We start from the raw sequence: 24,666 nt of genomic DNA on the forward strand, positions 1-24,666 counted from the left end.
CCCCATGTGCCCCCAGAGCCCGATCCTGGTAAGAGGATCCAGGCCCTCCCCCATTCCCCAGGGAAATGCAGCAAGAGAGACACTCTGCTCAGGGCAGTGCTCTCTATTCACCAAAGGCCGTAGGTGCGCACTGGCCGGCTCCGCTGTCCCTCAACCTCCATGCCCGTCCCGTGCCATGTGCATCCGGTGCGGTGTAACTGCACCATGAACCCATTTCACCCTGTGCTTTAAATCAGGGAGTAAGTGCTGACCTGGTCACAGTCCAGTCACTCCCCCACACAATAAGGAACCTCTTGATAAGAAGGGGTTTAGGGCAGTAGCCTTGCAGCTGTCCCTGCCTAACGACCCCAGCAAAGGCCCCCCTCATTCAAAAGGACACAGGCAGCTGCCACAGCTGTTTGAGTTGCAAAAGATCCGTAACACACTCCAAGCTGCAGGCGTAACCGGAGCCTGCATGCAGGCTGGCCGCTGCTCTCGGAGCTGCTGGCGGGAGATCAGCCACGAGCCGCATTTGGAGCAAGGCCGACACGGGGATTTTACCTTGGGGGGTTCTTCCCGCAGAGCTGCAAACCGACCCTTCTGTGGCCGGTGCAGTCCAGGAGGCGTCCCGAAGGTCTCAGCGGGGGCGTGAACCACCGTGCTCAGGGGGTACCTGAGGTCCGTGGCACTACCCATATGGGACCTACGAGAATGAGGGAGAAGAGCCACAGTGTGAAATGCTGCGGTTATGACAGCACAGGCTTGCCTGGGGCGAGCTGGCTCATGTGGCAGGCTGCTAAACCCGTCTCTTGTCCCACTGGCTGAGCCGGTGCGCTCCGTGTCCAGCCTGGGCTTGCACTGAAGGAAAAGAGAGATGGAGATGGGGAAGTCTGAGCTCCCAGGGCAGTGACCACCTGATCTGAACTGACAGTGCCTGCTCAGGGCTCTGGAGGAAAGTGAAGCCCCTACCTCGCTGTCTCTAGATCCCAGGGAAATTTCTCCCCACCCCTGACTCTGAAGAAGCAGTTCCCCCTGGTGGGTGTGAGCAAGAACTAGTCCAGGTAACCAGCCGAACCCGTGATGCAACTGGCGCCCAAGGCCCCGCTCCTCAAAGAGATTAGGCATCTAACTCCCAGTCAGCTCAGGATCTGGGCCCAGATAACAGACCATGTTTTCTTGCGCCTCCGTGTGCTTGGCAGCACAGGTACCGATCACCTGGCTAAGAGAACCGAGCCACTAAGAAAAAGCCCTGCGGTGTATTTACTCATTTCCCTGTGATCACCGGTCCCTGAGTTCATACAGTTCTCAGCCAAACTCTTGTGATCCTCCCGACAGGACTCAAGCCCCGTAAGGTCCCCCTGCAGCCTTCTCTTCTCCATAGTTCATTTCAGCCTCTCCCCGTGGTGAAGATCTGCCACTAGAGCTGGCCAGGAAGTGATCCACTTCCCACCCCCAGCACCACCACCAAAAATTTCAACAAAACCCAAACTGTTTCCTTTTTGGCACATTTTTTTCTTCAACGTTTCTTGGGGGTTCATCGAAAAGCTGAAAAATTCCAGTTTAAAGCCAAGCATTCAAGGCAGGGGGTTCCCACAAATGGACAGGTTTTATTCATTTCATTTGAAAAACCCTTTTGGCTGGCAAATGTTTGAGCCACTCTCCCTGCCACGCTTCTGTGCAGTGCAGGAGCTCAGACCCGCGTATCCCGGCAAGTTTCAGATGTGGCCTCACCCTGCCTTTGTCCAGTGACAGAATCGTTTACCTGTCTTCATTATGACAGCGCTTATCATGCAGCCTGGAATCATGTTGGCCTTCTGTGCCGCAGGTGGGCAAGGCCTTCCCCACTTCACTTTGCTCCTAGCCTGAGTCTCTTAGGGCCAGATCAACAAAGGTATTTAGACACCAAAAGGGGCAGACAGGTGCCTAGTGGGATGGACAAATGCACCTAACTAGGTCAGGAGCCTGACTCGCATTGCAAGTCACTGGTATTTCGGCACCTAACTCAATCAGGCACTTTTGAAAATCCCACTAGGAGACAAAATGTGTTAGGTTCCTCAATCCCAGTGAGGGTCAGGTGACTAGTCTGTTTCGGAGCTTTTGTCACTCTCATTAGGCACCTTTCTGCATCGTTAGATCCCTAAATACCTTTGTAATCTGGCCCTGATCTCTTTCACGGCCAGCGCTTTCCAGATCTTTACCCACCACTCCATGTCACGCGTCACCTTGTGCTTTTCAGATACAGCACCCTACACAGGCTCGCTTCAGATGCCCTCAGCAATTCCCTGAGCCATCCCCCTCAGGTGTGAATCTTTGCAAAGGGGGATGTAGGACACTCCCGGTTACGAATGAGATTGCCAGTTCTGCTGTCCTCAGCAAATGCTACCGCTCTCCATGCTGAGCGCTGGGTCACCAACTACCTCTGTACCGCCTCCGGTGCCTTTTTTGCAATGTAGTTCATTGCCAGGGAGGTGACATGCTGCTTTGGTGCTCACCCAATCAGCTGCACAATTTACACAGCTGCCATCCAGAGCCAGGTCGAGGAGCCTCAGCTGAGTTTTGCAGCTCAGGCCCATCTCTGTACAGGAAAGGCATTCCAGACAGGTACATGGCAGATGCTGAAAGAAGCTTCATAGGAGTACAATGCACTGCCTGCTTGACCAGCCTGGACTGATGGAGCAGATTAGATAGATCCTCGTCTCCTTTTTCTAGGGAACGTAACCTTTGTGCTCTAGGTTGGTATAAGACTAAGCCAACCTTTAACTGATGGGGTTAGGGACAAACTTCCCTCTTGGGCAGGGTATTCCTAGGGGGTTTGGCCACCTTCCTCTGAAGCAGCTGGCGCTGGCCACTGTTGGGAGACAGAATCCTGGACTAGATGGACCCCTGGTCTGGTCTGGCAATTCCTATGAACCGAGTGGAAAGGGATGGCTTCAAATGGCATTTCCAGGCCAAAGGCCCCAGCGTGCCTTAGTTCACAGCTGGTGGTGAATAGATGAAGAGACAACAAGGGACACTTAACTATTGGGACAGATTGCCAAGGGCACTTGGAGTCTTTCAGACAAGAGGGGTGTCTCTAAAAGTTCCCTGCTAGCTCAGCCGGAAGCTTTGGGCTGGATGAAGGAATTGCTGAGTGAGGTTCTCTGGCCTGTGTGATGCAGGAGGTCAGACTATCAGAATGGTCCCTTCTATAATCAGACTGACTGCACAGTGGCCGTCCTCTGCTGAGACCTCTTCTCTCTCTAGAGGCTTAAGAAGAGGCTATTGCCCTTGTGGAAATAATTCCCCCCCCCCGATCCTGCCAGATATCTCCCACCAGTACAGGGTTTGGTCCAGCTGCTGCAGAGGACTGGACCCCTCTCAGGTCCCAGACTAGCAAACACAAGAGGGTTGGAAGACCTGAACTGAATTCTTCTCTGGATGTGACCCAGGAGCCTGTCAGACCCCTATGGAACACCACAGCTTCTCCTCCTTGGGGGACGGGCCAGAGAGAAGATGTGGGAACGGGGGGAGGGGTGCGTGTGGTGGTTTCCTTGCCCCAATGGCAGCAGCAGCAAGGAAGTCAGGAATAGTTCTGAAACTCTTCCTTCATGGCCAATGGGGGAAGGGGGAGTTTGCAGGACAGAGCAGGCAGCTCATTGATGTTGAGAACCGACACTGATGAGGAGAAAGACCCTCGTGGACACAAACTCAGGCAGCTAATCATAGAATATCAGGGATGGAAGAGACCTCAGAAGGTCATCTAGTCCAACCCCCTGCTCAGGGCAGGACCAATCCCTAGACAGATTTTTGCCTCAGATCGCTACATGGCCCCCTCAAGGATTGAACTCACAACCCTGGGTTTAGCGGGCCAATGCTCAAACCACTGAGCTAATGTGTCTAGTGGAGCTCAGGGGGGAAAATCCTGGCTCTTGAGAATTTCACCATTCTCAAGACTTTGTCGGGCTCAGGATTCCACCCCAGGTGCGGAGTCCAGACCCAGCAGGCGGATGAACGAGGAGGACCAACCTGCCCAAATACCCTAACCAAGTGGGCAGCAGCCAAATACACGTCCTGTTACCTTGCACAAAATGGCATTTAAGGCCCTTTCTAGCCTCCCTTGGGGAAGCTGTAGACGTGCAGGCAATCCCTGGTCACCTCTAACCCCGGAGCCACGCCTTGACATGGCATCCCCCCCACCCCAGACTGCAGGAGAGTGTTCGACACCTTTCCCGCCAGATCCAGCCTGTCATAAATATGAAGAGAAGGGTAACCACCTTTATGTATGAAGTAACATAAAATCCCTCCTGGCCAGAGGTACAGAATCACTTACCTGTAAGGGGTTATTCAGTTCAATTAACCTAGTTGGCGCCTGACCAAAAGAACCAATGGGGAAAGAAGATATTTTCAAATCTGGGGGGTGGTGGTGGGGGAAAGTTTTTGTTAGTTACCTTTTTGTTGGTTCCTCTTGGGACAAAGAGAAAGATCAAGCAGGTAAACCAGCTCCTAACAAGATCCTGAAATAATACATCTAAAACTGCAGAAATTGTAAGTAATAGCAAGGAAATGTGTTAGATTATCTTTTGTTTTAGCTTGTGAATTTTCCCTATGCTAAGAGGTAATTTTATTCCTGTTTTGTAACTGGGAAGCAGAGTCAGAGGGGAATCCTCTCTGTTTTAAATCTTTTTATTTACCCTGTAAAGTTATCTTCCATCCTGATTTTGCAGGTGTGATTCTTTTTCTTTTTTTTTTTAAATAAAATTCTTCTTTTAAGAACCTGATTGATTTTCAGTGTCCTAAAAAACAGGGATTTGGTCTGTGCTCACTTTGTTAACCTATTGGTTGGTATATTATTCTCAAGCCCCCCCAGAAAAGGGTGTGAAGGAGCTTGGGGGGATATGGGGGGGGGATAGGGCTCCAAGGGTCCCTCCCTGAATGTTTGTTTAAATCACTTGGTGGTGGCAGCAATACCATCCAAGGATAAGGAAAGGAACTTGTGCCTTGGGGAAGTTTTTAACCTAAGCTGGTGAAATATAAGCTTAGGGGGTCTTTCATGCAGGCCCCCACATCTGTACCCCAGAGTTCAGAGTGGGGAGGGAACCCTGACACAGCCTCTCCGTCAGGGCAGGACTGAGAAGGCAGGTGCGCTTGATTTCCCACAGGGTTGACAGCTCTGGCTGCAGAGGCAGAATCCGCTGACATCTGGAGGAGGCTGACCAACCATGGGCACAGTGTGACCATCTTGGGCTTGGGCCTTTGCTGACACCCTCCTGTTATGGAGAAGCAGGAAGGAACCCAGGTTGCTCATTCTTGGATGAGGGGAGACTGGGCACATCCAGAACGTCTGGTGAGAAGGAGGTGATGCGGCACAGAGCCGGGGAAGCGGGGCACCATGCAGCGAGCTGGACTGGTCAGGGACTGGAGAGGCGACTCTCCTGGGTACAGATGAGTTCTGAGTCAGCCATGAGAGGTTATCTAGGTAGGGAGACGTCATGGCTACAAGTTGAGATGCTCAAAGCGGACTTGGGCATTCAGACACACAATCCCATTGAAATTAACAGGGTTTGCATAGCTAAATTGCCAAGTCTGCTTTGGAAACCTCAGCCACTGGCCCTTTCTCCATCCAAGCTAGCAGGAGGAGGGATTCCCCCCAGGCAGAGCATGTCTGCCCCTTCCCTACTGTGTCACCGTCTGTTGTGACTGGCGCTGCCTGCCCCAGAAACACCTCACAGCATCCCCGCTGCTCACAGTGCGGGTACACAGAGCAGCTTCACTCCCTCAGCTGCCTGGGTGTGTCACAACACCCCAGCGGGGCTCTCCCATCTCCTGAGGGGACAAGGAGGAATCTCAGCAAGCCTGGCACAGGAGGCCCTGACTGAAGAGGAAACTGCAGGTGTCAGCAATACAGATCCCCAGAGACAACCCCGAGTCAGGCAGCCCGGGAGACAGAGCCTGTCTCTGAAGGAAAGGGCAGGGCTGGGGCGGGCAGGGAGCCGGGGTCCCCGCAGTGCAACTGTCGGGACTGGAAGAGGTGATGCTTTCTGCACTGTCCTACCTCATGGAAATACTCATTCCCACGGCAGTGCTGGACATGAGGGGCAGGCTGAGGCCAGGGCTTGGTTTCCTTGCCAGAGATTCCAAACAGTTCTAGACACTTATGGTGACGGGGCATAGGGTCCCCGATGAGCCACTTGTCTAGGTACAGCAGAGCAATGACTAGCTGCCTCCTTGGGAAAGCCATGAGCTGTGTCACGGTGTGGCACTGGCGCTGTGACTCGGCAGCTACCTAACTGGGCTTTAAAGGAAGGCACCTGGGCCATATCAATGGGGCAGAGAGCGGGTCAGTCAGGAAGAGGGTGGGTGAGAGCTGCAGAGACCCGGAGAAAGTCCCTGAAGGAAGCTGTAAGAGGGTGTTGGGGGAAGGCTGAAGACAGGAGAGCAGCAAGAGAAGTTGGCTGGCTGGCGTCCCTGAGCCAGGGCTAGAGGAATGGAGAGGATTGAAGGCAGAAGAGCAGCAGAGGGAGCTGCCTGCTGATGTCTAAGCTAGAAAGCGGAAGCCGAGGGCCAGACGGGGCTGAAGGCAGGGAAGCAGCAGGGGGCTAACCCATGGGCATGTCCATGCCAGGAGAGGTTAATGGACCGCGCGTGGGGGGGGGGGGGGATGGTGAGGATTATCTCCCAGACATGTTGCCAGCAGAGGGCTGGTGGGAGCGTTGTGCTCCACTGGTGCAGGAAGGTGCTGTATTTGCTGCACACTTGGCTGTGAAGATTAAGAAGAAAAAAACCCAATAGTGACAGTGCTGAGTAAAGGCAGAGGGCTACCTGGATGTTTTGGAAGACCTTGTGATAGTAGCTGCAGAAGCTTCCCCGTCCCATCAGTAAGGGTCCAAGCAGAGCATGAAGCCACTACTGAAATGGAGACCTGGGCAGCCATTGTTGCTAAGATGTCCCATGCTCTTTTTCCTAGGGGATCCTGTGGCAAGATACTGCCCTCTGCTGCACAGTTGCTTCACTGGATTATAAAGCTGCTGTAATCTCATTGAGGACTTTAGCCAATGCAACCAAGTGTGCAGAGTGGCTTGGCCGTGACCTGGATTTGCCTCCTCCCTACAGATGGGAAACTGCATGATAGGCTTTAAAAAAATTGTTTTCCTGGTATTTGCTGTGATGGTTACATTTGTACAAAAATCAGCGTGGCCAGAAAAGTCCAGTAGATTCAGTGAAACGGGCGGCGGGGGGGGGCGGGGCGGGAAGTCACCATGGAGAAACCCAATCAGGGATTCTGCCATTCCAAAGGCAGCAAAGAACCCCCCACCATTGAAAAGCACCCAGCAAATCAGAGAAGAGGCTGGAGCAATCTATATATTGTTTTTTGATTCTTAATCTTCACAGCCAAGCGTGCAACAAATATTACAGCACCTTCCTGCACCAGTGGAGATAGGAGCTGGCTCTGCCCGGTCTCTATCTGCTGACTCTGCAGCCCTTTGTTGGCAACAAAAGTGCAATCCATATTTGCCTAATGGTGGAATACAATTTGCATAGCAACAAATGCAATACTGGCTCCAGCAGCCAACACTGCACATAGACCCCTGGGTCTAACCCCTGACGTTAACCTACGGGCAGGGGGTGGATAAAGAGTGCAGAGGGAGCGGTGATGGGGTCTAGCACTACGTTTGTCATGAGAAACACCGTCTGCGGAAGTCGATCCCCTGCAGTGGATTCTAGGGTCTAGGTGGCCTGGAGAGGACAGAGAAGTTCTCCAAGACCCCAGGGATGTCCCCAGACTGCTTTGAGGAAGATGCAGGGTTTGGGGTGACGTGCCATTGAGGGGACACAAGTACCCTTCACCCACTGGCAATGAGCTTCCCTTTGTAGGGGGTATACATTACACGCTGGCTGAGTGGACCCAAGTGAGCTGCCCTCCGTGAAGGCCTTGGAGAACAGGAGGAAGCGTGAGCACCAGCATGCTCAGAACTGACGGTCTGGCAGCCTCTGCCATCTCCTCCAGTGCTCCACTCTCCAGTTGTGTGCTGGGGGCAGGAGCAATGGATACATAGCCCTCAGGCGCTGGATGCCACGTAACATGGGAACGCTAAATGGCACAAAAGCAGCACTGGGCGTTTGCCTCCTTTTCAGACACTCAGTCTGCCGGCATGGCCAAAAGAAAGGCAGGGCACTGGTGCGAGCAGCTCAGACTTGCCGGGGTGGTGAATTCATTAGATAATTCACTGAATAGCCCAGGACCCACACTGACCAGAGCAGTGGACTGGGGCATGGTCCCGCCATGCTCCAATGGGAGAGGGAAAGGAGACGACATACCCCAGCATGGCAAAGAGGGAGTGAGCGCACAAGGGAGCTTGCCCGCCTGGGTTTGGCCCAAGCGCCAGGCCTACAAGAGGCTGATGCTGCCAGGTTCCCCAGTCTTGGCTCCGTGGGTGAGGAAGAGTGAGGGCAGGGCTATGGCCGTCACATGGGTCCTGTGCGAAGGGCTGCATTGCTGCACTCTTACAAAAGATGGCACCGCAGCTGAGCTCCAGGCCAGTAGGAGCTCCTGCTGGGAGGGCTCATGGGAGCAGAGCAAGGGAGCATGGGATTAAACCCAGGCCACTGGGACATGGCGGGATTTCCAGCCTGTCTGTGGATGGGAAGCTGATCTGGTTGTGGGCTCATGATGTGCTGGGAGTCGGGGGGCGGGGGGGAACTGGGAGTAATAAGCCCCCTCCCATTATTAGCGCAAATAACAAGCCCCCTGTCCCGCTGCCCCCCAAGCATTCCTTCTACCCTTCCACCGCTTGCTGGCCTATTCTGTGCATCTTGTCTGATGCTCCGGCCTGCTGGGGTGATGTGATCGAAGACCCAGGTGGGAGGGGCACAGGAACACTCGGGGACCTCTTCCCCATTAGCTCCTTGCTAACTGGCCCATCCTGCTCAGGCGCAGGGGGCGAGAAAGCACAGTGGGTTTGAGAAACAGGACTGTGTCCCTGACAGCGCAGCCCCAGCCCCTCCTTCACCTCCCTGTTTGATGCCTGCTAGCCAGGGCCTGCTGCGAAAGGACGGAAGAGAGGGTGGGGGCAGCACCCTGGCGAGAGGCCTGTCCTGCCACCCCCAGTGGAGGGAGATCAGGATTCCAACCACAATGCCCCAGCTGGACCCTGCTGAGTGACACCATCTTTTCTATCAACCCCTGAATGGCAGAAGATGAATACACTTCAAGTGTCAGTCGGAACCCCACAACCTCTGGATGGTGTGCAGACACACACACCCACAGTCCCCTATCCTGCCCCCAGGCACAATCTGTCCCTCCCCCTGCCTATCCCCAGGCACCCCTGCCCCTCCTTCCACCTCCATTTTCTGGCTACACAATTCACAAGTTCTCCAGCCCAGCCTGAAGATGAAAGGGACGGGGCACTCCAGTCTTGGAAGGGGAGAGAAAAGGAGGTGGAGATTTCATTCTCCTCTCCCTGTGCCATCAGCCTACTTGAGTCAGTGGAGCCAAGATCTTGCATGATATTGCATGTGGTTGGGTCATAGCAAGTCCGGCTCCCAGCAGGACTCCATGTGTGGAAGCAGAAACGGGCACCATTCGATGGGCTCAGTCTGTACTGCTACACACTAGGGACCGAGCGGCTAGGCAGCAGTTCTGCAGAAAAGGACCTAGGGGTTACAGTGGACGAGAAGCTGGAGATGAGTCAGCAGTGTGCCCTTGTTGCCACGAAGGCTAACAGCATTTTGGGCTGTATGAGTAGGGGAATTGCCAGCAGATCGAGGGACATGATCATTCCCCTCTATTCGACATTGGTGAGGCCACATCTGGAGTATGGTGTCCAGTTTTGGGCCCCACACTACAAGAAGGATGTGGAAAAATTGGAAAGGGTCCAGCGGAAGGCAACAAAAATTATTAGGGGGCTGGAGCACACGATTTATGAGGAGAGGCTGAGGGAATTGGGATTGTTTAGTCTGCAGAAGAGAAGAATGAGGGGGGATTTGATAGCTGCTTTCAACTACCTGAAAGGGGGTCCAAAGAGGATGGATCTAGACTGTTCTCAGTGGTAGCAGATGACAGAACAAGGAGTAATGGTCTCAAATTGCAGTGGGGGAGGTCTAGATTGGATATTAGGAAAAACTTTTTCACAAGGAGGGTGGTGAAGCACTGGAATGGGTTACCTAGGGAGGTGGTGGAATCTCCTTAGAGGTTTTTAAGGTCAGGCTTGACAAAGCCCTGGCTGGGATGATTTAGTTGGGGATTAGTCCTGCTTTGAGCAGGGGATTGGACTAGATGACCTCCTGAGGTCCCTTCCAACCCTGATATTCTATGATTCTATGATCCCTGGCCCATTGAGACCTCATCAGTTCCTCCTTCTACACGTCCATTCCACCCCCTACCATTCCTTTCCCGAACGGAGAGGTGCTTTCTGACTGCCCAGCATGCAGAGTGTGGTGAGAAAGGAACACTGCTCAGGCACAGACAGCACCTCAGCCTGGCTCCTGGAAAGCTATAAAGGGGACAGGTCATATAAAAGCTCATCCCCAGTGGGACCCCAGCCCTAAACAGGGGTACTTTTCATTTTGGAAATGCCTGACACCCCATTGAAGCTACTGCCACGGAGAGGGAATCCAAATGCCATCGGGTCTGATGCAGCAAACTTCAGGGCTTCCCCGCTCCCCCAGCCCAGCGCTAGTGTAAGCTCAATCTGCAGCTCGATCCTGCCATCCCCAAAGACAACAGCACTGCTCCTAGGCCACCACTCATGGTGCAGGGAGAAAATCCAAGAGAGCAGGAAACTCAGCAAGCCCACAGTTCATTTCTATGGCCCAATGTGGCAGGTGGGGCTGCTCTGCAGTGCCCCTAAGGAACCATGTGCGGGATTGCAGGTGTTCCCTGCCTTAGTCAGTAAGTTGTGGCCACCTGCTTGGAGCAGGGTGACCCGTGACCTAAGCGCTGCATGTCTCTCTCAACAGTTAAACAACAGCATGAACTCAGGATTTGGCTGTCTGCATTTTTAAGTACAGGGGTAAAAAAAACCCTCAAATGCAAGCACTTAATTGTAGCACTTGAGGGCAAGGCCTGACCTGGCCCTGAGGTTCTGGGCTAGCACTGAGGAGCTCCTCCTCTTCCCAGTTCCCCCAGCTCTGCCCCTGAGAAGAAGCAGGCCAGCCTCGCTGGCCGGTCTGCTGGCTGTCTCGCTGGTAGCCTGGTCTGAGTGGATTTTCCCGGAGCAAGGGAGGGAACCGATGCCTTCTGCAGGGGGCAGAGAAGGCCTGATCGATCCCGTCACACCTAGGAAGCCGGCATGCAGTGCATCACAGGGCATCAAGCCTGAAGTCCTTACCTCGTATGTACACTGTCCGCAAATGTCCCACTTCTGGTCTTTAGCTGGTCAACCTCCAACCTCAGTTTGTCAATTTCATCTGACAACCTTCTCTGTTCAGAATGAAACAAGAGAGAGGAGGGGAGGTTAGTCTGTACTGAGCAGCTAAGCTTTTGGGGAATCTAGTTTCTCTTCAGTTAAACCTATTTACAAAAAAAACAAAACAAAAAAACCAAACACTGGTCCCAGGCTCTGGGTGTCTTCAACGTGTCTGTAAAGCCACGGGGAATGCAGGCAAGGGTAAATGATAACACTAGGGCCTTTGCAGGGACAGCTGGGTGTGTTATAGTGGGAACAGACAGATGCATACGCAGGAAAACAATGGGAATCTGTTGTTAGTTTGTTACATGAAGGAGAACTGACCCCACTTGGATCTCCAGCTTTCGCCCCATGCCTTGCCGTGTGAAGCTTTGCACTTATCCCAGCAAAAGGCCTGACAGCAAGGAATCCGCACTGGCAGGGAATCCCACTGCCAGCCAGCCAGCAGCTCTTTCCTAATCAGAAACTTGCATCTGCACTAAGTGGCCCCGTTATAATTTAATAGCTGCCAATGGAGAGGCCACAGCTCGGCAAGGGGGCAACACAGATTGGAGCAGAGCCAGGAAACCATTATCGCTGCATGGCAAACTCCTGCCTTCCCAGAAGGTTGCAGCCACGTCCCATCAAGTCACTGCTAATGAGGCCAGATGCATCAGCAATGACTAGACAGGATGTTAGTGTAAACGGAGGAGGACCAAGTGACACCATCGCACCAGGCTCCAGTCCTGTGTGCAAATGGATCAAAACTTGGGTTTCTCTGAATGCTCCTTCCGCCCAGCATGGAGCACCATGTCAGCTCCCAAACATCCGGTTCCCCGCACTGCCCTGAGCAGTGATAGCCCTTCAAGGGTGAATCAGCTTCGAGACTACAACAGCTAAGGCCATGGTCATACATCCCGAGGGGTCAGGGCGCAGCAGGCAGCATAGAAGAGGAAGGGCTAGGTGAGAGCAGTCCAAGGATAGTTATGAGTGAAGCCTGGGGATGAAAGCAGGGCTGCTTAGACCCTACACTGGCTTCTCATCAAGGAACAAGGGAGAGGCAAAGTCCTGCTCCTGATCTTCAAGGCCTTCTGCAGGCTGGGCTGAGATCAATTCTCACGCTGAGATGGAGCGAGCTCCTAGGGACCAGGCAAGTCGCCTGGGAACAGGGGATGCAGCTTCCTTGGCAGGTAGCCCTGGGCTGTGGAACCCCTTTCAGCAAGCCCCAAGATAGTCCAGGAGACTCACCCTATGAAAACTTCACCTGCTTAGCAGGGCTTTGCCCAGAGCCCACGAGTTATTCTGTAAATCCCCCTCATATAAACTAGGAGGAAGGGGCAGGGAGCAAGAATCAGCTGGCCAACTTTTCACTCCCTTTGGAAGGGGCATGGTTACGCCAGGAACGAGCGCAACATAAATCTTTAGACAGCTTAGACTGGACAGCATGTGCCTGTTAAATAAAACCAGGGGCTGATGGGACTCGCAGCTTTCACCCACGCCACGGCATGGCTTTATTTATGGGACTCGTGCTGCTGGGCGTTTTTGGATCCTGGCCCTTGCACCCGTAACCAGGGTGTTTCCAATAGGTGGGGCTGCCACAGGCACGGGACTGGGAATGAGGCAGCACGATCCCTGAGGCAGCCCCCCGGAGCGGCACATACCTTGTCATGCTGCTGCACCTCGATCTGCTTTTGGGTGCTTTCCAGCTCTTGCAACAACGTATTCTTAAACATAAAGAGAGAGAGAGAGAGAGAGAGAGAGAGAGAGAGAGTCCGTTTAGCTCAATCAGTGGACACGTGCCCATGCGGTCGATGTTGAGCCTCAGAGGGGGCCGGGCTGATGGACACACATCAGAACAGAAGGTGACGTTTTCCAGACTCTCAGCTGGCAGTGATTGGCAGTGGGAGCGATTGCACTGACAGATCCACCTTGGCAATAACTAGCTGCGGCACCAACCATCTGCTTTAAAATCTCTTCCTCGGGTACTCGCGGCTACGGCAAACTGGAGTGTGAATAAACAATATCTGAAAACTGCGCACCCTTGCCCCAGGCCTGCACTGGGCTGCCCCAGGCCATGAGAATTACATATGATGGGAAGGGACCTCTGAGGCCATCGAGTCCAGTCCCCGCTATCACAGGCAGCCCTGTCATATCATCCCCTTCATAAACCTACCAAGCTCCATCTTCACACCAATGAGGTTCCTTCCCCACTGCTCCTAAAGGAGAAATATCCCCCAGTCCTGAAACGAAGGACGAGCATGTGCCTCATCCCTGCTCCTCACGCTGTGGGAGTCTTGCCTAGCTAGCCTGTACGCTCTTCGGGGCAGGGACCTTCTGCTCCCTGGCAGTGTCCAGCACAGTGGCCGGTAGGTGCTACCACAATACGGATAATAGCGAGTAACACTGAATCGGGACTGCTAGCAACTGGCCTGGGAGGCGGCAGGTAGATCTGCAGAGCTGCCCAATGCCCGGTAGAAAGGGATGACCAATCCCACAGGGGGGTTGGAAATCCCAGGCCTGGTTTTTCCAGCCCTTCTGCCCATCTCTCCCCTGTGCAGAGGCTGCAAAGCTGTACTCTCCACAGAACCGTTATAGTCTCCCTTTGCCCCTCATGCTGCAGTTGGTACCTTTTCCTCCAAGGCTGCCATCCGCTCCTTCAAGTGAAGCTGCAGCCGCTCATTGGACTCGCTCAGCAGCCGATCCACCGTGTCAGACAGCCGCTTGTTATGCTCCTCGTTCATCTTCTCTCGCTGCCGGGCCTGCAACGGCAAACGGCAATCAGCCGCCCGAGCCCCTGGAGCTGGGCGCGCTGGGGGGATGCTTTTCAAATGGTTCTTTATCGGAGTCGGGAAAGGCCCAGCCCATCTTTAGTTAGGTTAGATAAATGTCTATCCGGGATGATCTAGGCAGTATTTGGTCCTGCCATGAGGGCAGGGGACTGGACTCGATGACCTCTCGAGGTCCCTTCCAGCCCTAGAATCTATGAATCTATGAATCTCCTGGCCAACACAGGCCCCTACCCAGCACTGGGACCGCTTCTAGGCCATCATTAGCGAAAAGAACCTACTGAATGTGAACCTGGCCGAAACTGCTACCGCGTGGTCTTCCTGAGCCTGCAGACAACCTGACCAGGTGTTACGTGTCCCAATGATGCCAATGGGGGCTGACTCTGAACCCTAATGATGACATGTTGTGTGACACCATTAGCTATTTTGCTGCTGGTGGCTTTAGCACAAGCGCACAGCTTCCTCGCTGGTGCTGGATGCAGTGGTGGATACTGGGGCAGCTGGTTGCTGTCAAGAGGTGCACGGGTGGGGAACTAGGAGTTCACGACACCACCAAAATTTCTAATGACTTCCAGCCTTATCCACCACGGGGAATGAAAGAGGAGATGCACCCCATGCACACCTGGTCCAAAGCCTCTCAGCTCCTGGCTGTCGAAATGCCCCTGCTGCCTTCTCCCCAAACTGCCAGCCTCCCCTGAGCAGCAGTGAGGCCAGGCCGAAACAAAAGGAGAGTCCTCAGCCCCCCAGCCAACGTGGGGGGAGCTGTTACCACAGGGGTCGCTGCTCTCCCATGCTGTGGCTTGGAGGGTAACCTCTCTCTCTGCTGTTTGCTCTCCCTTACTATAAACCCTGCCCCCTGCCATTCCTGTGATGCACGTTATCAGCACAAAGCACACAGACATGTGCGAGGAACATAAAATACAACCTGAACCAGGTGAGATGCTCACAGTGCCATGGCCGGGCACTAGGCAGGAAGGACAGGCAGGGGCCATCCAGCCTGCTCCAGTTCAGAACACAGCAGCAGGTGCCTGTAGCTCCAAGCTCCCAGCCAAACACTTCCCTGCTGCCACTCAAGTAAGGAAACCTGCCTGGGTGTCAGTGACCCTCCTGGACAGTGCTGTGGGCAGGCTGGATTACAGAGCAAGAGGTGTGGCTCAGCTGGGGGGGCACGTTCACATGGTCATTCTAAGCCCCTGTTTTCAGACTCTCACTAACCGTCAGAAATAAGCAAAGATTTAGGTCGAAATCCTTCCAGGCCCAAGAGCAGGATTCACACAGGACTCTGCTGAGTTTTGAGTTACCGGAGCAGAGATTTTATTTATTTATTTGTATGCTTTAGCTCTTGCTCTTGGGGCGCGCAGAAGCGCCTGCGTTTCCAGGCTTCAGACTTCCGAGAGCTGACTGGGCTCTTTGAAAATAACGAGGGGCAGAGCCGAGGCGCACAGGGAGATTATCACTAACATCAGAGGATTAGAAGGACAACCTGAGGAGAGCAGCTCACCACTCCACATGCTTTAGAAAGGTGGGCCGGGATCCTGATCCCCACCTGGGGCCTAGAGGCTCATTGGGTCTCAGGCCATAAACAGGTGTCTCAGGCTGGTCATTCCCGGAGAAGCGGACTCTTTGTAAGTCGGTGTCGGAATCACAGGGGCACCCGGCCAGGGGCAGATGGAGCTGGTGAGCTCCCATCTGAGAGCTCTCCCTGCCATCCTTGGGGCTTCTCCACATGGCTACCCTATCGTCCTGCAGCTCCCCCCATGCCTGTGAGCCTGCGGAGCTTTCCCATGACCCCAGTCCCTCCCTGTCTCTCCATACAGTTCACCCAGCCTGCTGCTGTCGTTGGGCCATGCGCTTGGCTGGCTGGTTTGACAGCAGCTGGAGGTTCTAACCACGTAACACACACTTGGCAGGAAATCTAGAACACGGTTTCCCAACGCTTCTTGTTCTAGGTTTGCCCATGACCCAGAGCCAGTCAGGGGTGGGGAAAAGCAGCCACATCCAGTCCCCATTTCTTCACTACACTCATTGCTTCTGCCAGGTGAGGGAGCCCCTCCGCTTAGACTAGCCACGCCCCCCTGTGCTGGGTTAACACGGTCTGGGGCGACCCCACCAGCCAGCCTGAGATCGTTGTGTGCACAGCACAAGTTTACTTCTGGGGCTGGACCCCAGTAAGCTGAGTACATGATCCTAGTTTAGGGCCTGACCCTTTACAGTCAACTCAAGCTCCCTGCAGGGATTAAGCCGGCAAGTGAGGGGGTAGGTGAATTAGGCTCTTCCGATGCAGAGAAGATGCTCAGCAATTTAAACAGTGCTTCCTGCATGCAAATAGTCTCCCCATGCCACAGGCTATAGGCCCGTTCTCCTCTCACCTGCCCTGTTCTGCACCAGTGTGGATGCCCTGACTCCAAGAGCGTTACACCTGTGAGAGCAGAGAAGAATCCCATGCACTGCTACAGACTAGGGACCGAACGGCTAGGCAGCAGTTCTGCAGAAAAGGACCTAGGGGTTACGGTGGACGAGAAGCTGGAGATGAGTCAGCAGTGTGCCCTTGTTGCCAAGAAGGCTAACGGCATTTTGGGCTGTATAAATAGGGACATTGCCAGCAGATCGAGGGACGTGATCATTCCCCTCTATTCGACATTGGTGAGGCCTCATCTGGAGTACTGTGTCCAGTTTTGGGCCCCACACTACTAGAAGGATGTGAAAAAATTGGAAAGAGTCCAGCGGAGGGCAACAAAAATGATTAGGGGGCTGGAGCACATGACTTATGAGGAGAGGCTGAGGAAACTTGGATTGTTTAGTCTGCAGAAGAGAAGAATGAGGGGGCGGATTTGATAGCTGCTTTCAACTACACCTCTACTCCGATATAACGCTGTCCTCGGGAGCCAAAACATCTTACTGCGTTATAGGTGAAACCGCGTTATATCGAACTTGCTTTGATCTGCCGGAGCGCACAGCCCTGCCCCCCTGGAGCACTGCTTTACCGTGTTATATCCGAATTCATGTTATATCGGATCATGTTATATCGGGGTAGAGGTGTACCTGAAAGGAGGTTCCAAAGAGGATGGATCTAGATTGTTCTCAGTGGTAGCATATGATAGAACAAGGAGTAATGGTCTCAAGTTGCAGTGGCGGAGGTTTACGTTAAAACTTTTTCACTAGAGGGTGGTGAAGCACTGGAATGGGTTATCTATGGAGGTGGTGGAATCTCCTTCCTTGGAGGTTTTTAAGGTCAGGCTTGACAAAGCCCTGGCTGGGATGATTTAGTTGGGGATTGATCCTGCTTTGAGCAGGGGGTGGGACTAGATGACCTCCTGAGGTCCCTTTCAACCCTGATATTCTATGATTCTAGGAAGCAGGCCCAGGATTCGAAGGCAGTACACAGATAGATCAAACAGATGGAGCAAGATTACCATGCAACTAGCATGATGGGGCAAAGCCCTGAAGACTAGGTGTTGAGCAACCCAGGAGCAGGAGAGCAGGCCTCTGTTTACTCTGCATGGCTTCAGACACAGAGATTATCAGGGCTTTCCCCTCGGTATGGGAGGCAACATTCTCTTGGTGTCCAAGCATAGGACTGGGAGTCAGGAGATCTGGGTTATATTCCCAGCTGTGCTAGTGGCTCAGTGCTGGGCCTCAGGAAAGCCATTTCCTCTTGCTGGGCTTCGGTCTTCTCATCTGTAAACCGGAGATGATAATTCCTTCCAACCTCACAGGGCTGCGGTGGGGATGACGTGTCCACATGGGAAGGACTTTGAGAACCTCAGATGGAAGGTGCTAGCTAGAGTTGTGCAAAGGACGTGGAGAATATGGCAACACCCACCATCTTTCAGTCCCCTGGGGGCATGGATCAGCGTTCATGTCATGCTCCCAGTCAGTGTCACTAATGATCCCACCAGCGGACCAAATTCAGTGATGAACACTGGTCACCTGGCGCCTGAGACATGTTGTGCATACACTAAGAAGAATTCAGTCCTCCCACAGACCAGCCCTGTTTAGACTAAGGAAAAAGGTGTGTGTGTGGTGGGAGAGGGGTTATAAATGAAGGGAGCTCAGCGCCTTTGACATCCTTCTGAGCACCAGGGGTAGGTGCAGTTTAACACCCGGGCATCTGAGTAACCCTAACGGGTAGCCTAGATAAAGCCACAGAGATAAAGCAAATATGGCATGAGAGTTTCCCCATCCCTCACCCAGAGCTCCTCCCAGAACACCCCACAAGCACCTCCTTCCCCAGCCCCACACAGAGCCACCTGCGTCTTCTGCTGCTTCGCATTCCCAGGAGGAGATGACACAAACGGGAGCGGAGGAGCAGCAGCCCAGCCAATGTCCACAGCAGGCGGGTGACTCCTGTATCGGTGGAGCTTACCCTCGCCAGCTCCTGGTTCTTCTCCTCCAGCTGACTCTCCAGCTGCCGCAGATGCTCCTCGATACTCCCGTGCCTCTCCTCTGCCTAGGAAAATCCAAGGAAGCTTCTAGGAGAAGCCAGCACGTAAGGCTCCAGAGAGCTGTCATCCTACTTAGGAACCGCACTGACCCACCAGAGACGGCAATGGGATTTCAGTGCACCCCGGCACTGGGACCGACGGGACTCGCTCACTGAGCAGGCAGTGACAGCGCTCCATGAGGAGTTTGGGGGCTGGGCGGCCCTTACAGGGGGCTCAGCTGGGCCTTGCACACTGGCTCTCGGGCCTGGCATTAGAGTGCTAAAGTAACCCTGGTTCAAACTGCTCTGCACCAAGCAATGATGAGAGCAGGCAGCTAACTCCTGCTTATCTGGGGCTTGGTGTTCTCCCTACCCCCGCACCAGGCCCTGTCCCGCACCTTTCCAGGAAACTGCTCTGCAACAGGGGAACCCTTCTCCCCGCTTGGCGTGGGCTCTCTCTCTCCCCAGCTCCGGGGTGGGGTTGATCCCTTCAGCATGAGCCTGCAGGCATCCAGCTGTGGCTGCCCCATGGAAGCTGGCGGAGCCCGGGGCAGCCATGGCTGGGCACAGCCTGCTGAGCACGCTCAACAAAGGCCAGCAGAGTCTGGCAGCGTGAGCTGGTGAGGGTCAGGCAGCCAGGCAGGAGCAGGGACTCAGAGGAGGCTGATGATGACACACAAAGGAGTTTGTAAAGACAAAGGCCACAGTGGCTGCTGCACCCCACCCATCCCTGGGGCAGTCCCAGCTCTGCCTATCGTGGGCGTCTTAGACACAATTCTGCCCTGTTAAGGGGTCCTAGAGGCCGAATGCCCCAGCGATGCCTGCTGGGTGTCTGGGCTGGTGCACACCCTGGCAGGCACCAGATGCCAGAACTAAACTGGGGTGTGGCAGATGCACCGGAGGCACCGGGTTGAGGGACCCGGACACCTACACATCCCAGAGCTGCAGGAGCTCAGGCAGCAGGAAGGGTGGGGTGGCCCTGGCTGCCTAAGCCACGCCTCCTCTCTGCCTGCACTCCCCCACACCTCAGCCCCACCACCACCCACATTAGTGCAGGCCACAGCCCCACTAGCAACACCCAGCTCCCCACCACCACCGTGGGGTTATTTGGCCCCACTCTTCGCAGAGCCTCTCAATGGAGCCCACCCTCCAGCAACTTCTGAAGGCACGGACCCAGGCGGGGCCTCTCTGCTCCTCTCTCTAACACAGAGTAACACAGCCACCCCCGCTCTGGCACACACATCCATAATGCCCCTTCACTTAATGCTTTCAAAGGCGTTGGTGTTCTGCCTCAGCGAGAGTCATGCACTATCCAGACGACCTCTGAATGGGCAGTGGATTCTCTCAGCTCCGTGCTAGGGCTGATTGGCCTGTGTTAGACAGGCGGTCAGACTAGGGGATTAACAGGTCCTTCTGACCCAAGAATCTAGGAATAATGGGGAGCGGGGGGTGTTCCCTGGGGAGGGCCCCAGCAGGGCCTGGCAAGGTCCTAGCCCCCTACTCCAGCTGCCCACTTACCTTGGTAAGGGCTGCTATCCTCTGGGCAAGCTCTGCTTCCACCTCCGGCAGCGTCTCTGCCTTCCTCATCGTTTGCTGCAGTTTCTGCTCGGCCAGCTCCAGCAGCTCCTGGAGGTGCCGAGCCTTCTCCTCACACTGCAGGACAACACAGAGGAGACGCACTTAACATGGAGCCTTCTATACCCCGTATTGTCCCAGCTGACACACAGACAAGCAGACAGAAAGGACCTGGGAAACCTGCCCTCCTTAGCTGGGTGAATTTCAGGGCCCCTCCTGGAGATTGGGGGTTCATGGAAAGCACCAAACTTGGCTAGTTTCCCCCTGACAGATATTGCCAGCCTGGGTCAGACCAATCAACCAGTCTCCTGGCTCCAACATACCAGCTGCAGAAGAAAGTGCAAGGATCCCCCCTAGTGGGCAACTGTGGAATTACCTGCCCATGTGGGAAGTTTCTTCCTGACCTCTGATAGTTGTGATTGGCTCATGCCCTGAAGCAGAAGGGTTTTGATTACTTAATACTTTTTTTACCTTCCTTAACATAGCTGTGGATGTTTTCACTATCCATAGAAAGGAATAACTCCATCCTGAGTCCTGCTGAGTTCTTGATCTCAATGATCTCATGGGGTGGTGAGTTCCACAGGATAATTATGCAGGATGGAAAAGCTACCCCCTCACAATACATTTTGGCTAGCTCTAGGTATCAGCTGGGCTGGCAGTTGAGTCTAAACTGCCCAACCTCTGCAGTGACACCCCTGCTGAGATTTCCCCGACTTCAGTCTCTTTCTCAGCAGTGGCAACGGCTGCGTCTAATTAACTGGAGCGGGCTGAGCTCAGCATGGCACCTGAACCTGCAGAGGGAGGATGTGAAGGACATGGCAATACCTGTAATATTTTATGAACATTATATATGCTATCTGTTTGGATGGTGTTGTTTGCAATCTGGTTACAAGCGGTTAATTCAAGCAGGGGTTACTTGCAAGAAAGAGGACAATCGCTTCAGACAGCCCGATTTACCAGTACTTAAAAAGATAACACAGGCGTAATTTGCTTTTGAAGTTTTAAGTCTGACCATGGGAGTTCAACAGTCCAGCTGGTAACCACAGGATCTAGGCAGGAAAAATTGGAGCAAAGAACTTTGAGGGATACAAGGAAAGTCCATGAAGGACTGGGCAGAGAATGAGGCAAAGATTGCTGGAGGGCAGGCTGAACTCCAGTCCCCAGAGGCTGGGGTGTCTGGGACAAGTGAGCCCCTGCCTCAGCCGAGCTGAGAAACTCTGACAAGTACCCAAAGTGCTATGGAACAGGGACCTGGTCGGCGAGTGGGAGAACTGTGGGGTCACAGCTAGCTCGAGCCATAACAAAGGGCTTCCAGGGAAGACCCACTGCTGATTGGCAGGTGTGGGTTGATTCCCGACAGGGCAGGCAGGCATCTCCAGACAGGATGCTCGGCTGAGGGGAAGGACGGGGGCCTCCAGGCAGCTACCGAGTCTGCAACCTCCCAAGCTGCTTCCCGTGCATACGCTGCTCCTGAAACACCAGGGAGGGCCCAGTACCTGGCGATGCAGAGACTCCTTGTTGGCCAGCTCATTCTCTAGCTTGTCATTGAGATCGTGGATGGAGGTGGCTTCTCTCTGGGCAGCCAGGTAGCGCTTCTCCAGTGTGGTGATCCTCTCCTCCATGTCGTCCTTCTGAGCCAGAGCCTGCAGGGACGGGGCATCAGCAGAGTCACAGCAATCCACAAGCCCACGGGCCACTACACCTAAGCCTGAGCACGTAAGGGGGAGCCCTGGCACGTGCCAGAGAGGGGCTTAGAGCAGTAGGAGCTACTAGGACAGGGCTTGACAGCAATTAGGGGTCATGGTCATGCCAACAGACTCTCCTGTGCAGAGTAACCGGAAAACCCCTATCCAAGTGTAAAGCCCTGGGGAGGAACCAGCCCATCGCTCCCCGTGTCCCTCCTCTCCTCCACACTCCCCTTCCCCACTCGAGGGCCCACTGCTCACAGGGATGCAGCGAGCGGTGGGGGAAGGGGTGGAGAAGAGGGGGGATGTGGCCAGTGGCGGGGACCTTGCGGAGGAAGGGGCGGAGCAGGGAGGGGAAGAGGTGGAGTGCAGGCAGGGCACCCCTGGCCTATTATACCCGCCGCCTATGCGGCAAAGATCCCGCCTGCAGCAAAGCGCCTGGAAGCTGAACTGGTCAATATCTGCCCGGCTGTTTGAAGCTGCCCTGTGCTGTTAAGAGCACAGGGATTGATAGCACGGCTGGAGCACAAGCATCTGACCTCTCGCAGATCCCTTTGGTACTTGCTGCTTATCTCTTCTGATTTGATAAGATCCTTCCTGGCGGTGCCTAGATCCTCTTCCAGCTCGGCAACGCTGGCCACCAGCCCCACCAGCCGCTCTTTAGCCTGCGCGAGCTCAAAGTTCTGCTTCTCCAGGAGCTCCTGAAGCTCCACCACCCGACTCGCCTCGTCATTGGGGTGGATGGAACCGTTAGGGAGTCTCTGCAAAACCACAGGAAAGAAAGTTTTAGCACTGAGGTGGAGCAGCAGCTCCTCGAGCTTGGTAGCTGTCCCAGACCTACTGGCTGGCATCTTACAGAGGGCCCAGAGAATTGCCTGCATGGCAGCCGGCCAAGCTGGCTAGTGGAGAGCTGACGGAGGGTGCAGCGAGGAGGGATGAGGACTCTTTGGTGTGGACTGTTTGAAGCACATGGTCTCCACTTAATCCGGAGGATTTGGGATCATTTTGTCTGCTCCCTGTTTAATTATGAGCCCAGCAAGGTGCTCGATGCCCTGGTTAGAAGTGCACCACAGGTGCCTTGCTTGGAAAGCACGGCCCACAACGACCTCCAGCATTCGGCGGGGGGGGAACCTCAGGGCCCAGTCCTCTGCTCTCACCACAGCCTCACACCGCTTCCCTCTCCCAGAAGGGGGGAAACCAATTTGCTTGGCACGTCCCAAGATCACCAGGCAAGGAAAAGGATCATGAAATGTCAGGTAACCAGCTCTGTGCTCCGGCACTCAGGGAAAGAGGACAAGAAAGCCACCCCGGATAGTCCCGAGATCACCTGGAGCTACGCACAGCCGCCATTCAGAAGGCAGGCATGGAATAGCGCAGTCCAGCTCTGCTCCTCGGAAGGGGTTCTCACCTTCCATAGACTCTTCTGCCCTGGTTCCTTGCCCTCCACCCTTTTCTCATCTTCTCCGACTGGGGCTTCCCTCTGCGCGGGGCCCTGCTGCAGAACAGTTACCTGCAAAATGCAACCATGTTTATGCATAAGCTCCCAGCCCTATTTTTAGTGCTCGGTGCCCTTCACTCCCTGCCAGGGCTGCGAGCCCCTGCGCTGCAAGAACTAAGATCGTTGTTCACAGAGTCATAGATTTAAAGGAACCATTGTGATAATCTAGCCTGACCTGCACAGCACAGGCCAGAGAACCTTCCCAGAGACTTCTGCATCCAGCCCATCACTTCAAGAGGTAGATCCTGAGTTAGTGTAAGCTGTCCTTGCCCCGTCGAGCTATGGGTCTCATGACAGCAATGGAGTGATAATACTTTGCGCCAGCTGAGGATCTGCCCCTTGATTCCCACTACGAAGGCTTTAACGTGCAGACCCCCAGTGGGAGGAATCGGGCTGGCACACGGGGGCATGGCTCGGAGAACCGAGATAGAACCGAGACAGGAAAATCAGGCTGAAGAGGAAGAAAACTCCTGAAGAACGAGATCCGCCATGGCCCCCGCTCTCTGCCCAGCTTCTGCAACCCCATCTGTGCCCTGCCTTGGCATGGGGCCCCCACCGTACCCCCCTGGCAGTGCCAGGGCGGTGCATTCGTGGGGCTGGGCTGGTTCATTTCTGAAGGGAGGGAGGGCACTGGGGTGAAAGGCAGAGAGAGGAAGATCATAATCGACCCACCCAACCTTCTGCTCTCCCCCACCTGCCCACATTCCACCTGTCAGCAAGCAGGGCCTGCAGCGGAGCCAGGCTCCAGGCAACCTAATGAGGGCAGGTGGCCTGTAGAAGGCTGCCCGATGAGTGGGAACAGCCAGCAGCCCAGCTGCTCAGCCCAGCAGTTGCTCACAACATTTGCCCCTGGCTACGACAGCTCCTGCTCCTGCCTTGGCCCTGCCTTGCCTCCCTCCAGTAACCCGGTTCTGACCCTCAACTGCTCCGGCTCTGACCACTGGGAATGATCACCCACGTCCCGGTTGCACCCCCTGGACACCACCTTTAGCAGCACCCCCGACACACTCCGATTTTCATAGAATCATAGAACTTAAGATCAGAAGGGACCATTATGATCATCTAGTCTGACCTCCCGCAAGATGCAGGCCACAAAAGCTGACCCACCCACTCCTGAAATAATTCTCTCCCTTGACTCAGATGTTGAAGTCCCCAAATCCTGATTTAAAGACTTCAAGTAGCAGATAATCCTCCAGCAAGCGACCCCTGCCCCATGCTGCGGAGGAAGGCGAAAAACCTCCAGGGCCACTGCCAATCTACCCTGGAGGAAAATTCCTTCCCGACCTCAAATATGGCGATCAGCTGAACCCCGAGCATGCGGGCAAGACTCTCCAGCCAGACACTCAGGAAAAAGACT

At 54.5% G+C, this 24,666-nt stretch overlaps 1 protein-coding gene across 1 annotated transcript in view; it reads right to left on the bottom strand.

Annotated features, from left to right (window-relative positions):
• The window catches only part of PPFIA4 (PTPRF interacting protein alpha 4), a 190,259-nt gene that overhangs the window by 44,977 nt on the left and 120,616 nt on the right, over window positions 1-24,666 (bottom strand). The window contains exons 6-14 of the mRNA XM_039537315.1: window positions 23,220-23,321; window positions 22,351-22,572; window positions 21,623-21,769; window positions 20,070-20,204; window positions 18,495-18,578; window positions 13,970-14,101; window positions 13,004-13,066; window positions 11,286-11,377; window positions 541-682 (exon numbers count right to left, since the gene is read on the bottom strand). Of these exons, the coding sequence (XP_039393249.1) occupies window positions 541-682; window positions 11,286-11,377; window positions 13,004-13,066; window positions 13,970-14,101; window positions 18,495-18,578; window positions 20,070-20,204; window positions 21,623-21,769; window positions 22,351-22,572; window positions 23,220-23,321 (1,119 nt within the window). The remainder of the gene's footprint in view (window positions 1-540; window positions 683-11,285; window positions 11,378-13,003; window positions 13,067-13,969; window positions 14,102-18,494; window positions 18,579-20,069; window positions 20,205-21,622; window positions 21,770-22,350; window positions 22,573-23,219; window positions 23,322-24,666) is intronic.

Source organism: Mauremys reevesii, linkage group 4 (genome assembly GCF_016161935.1).
Source record: "Mauremys reevesii isolate NIE-2019 linkage group 4, ASM1616193v1, whole genome shotgun sequence".
NCBI classification, from domain to species: Eukaryota; Metazoa; Chordata; order Testudines; family Geoemydidae; genus Mauremys; species Mauremys reevesii.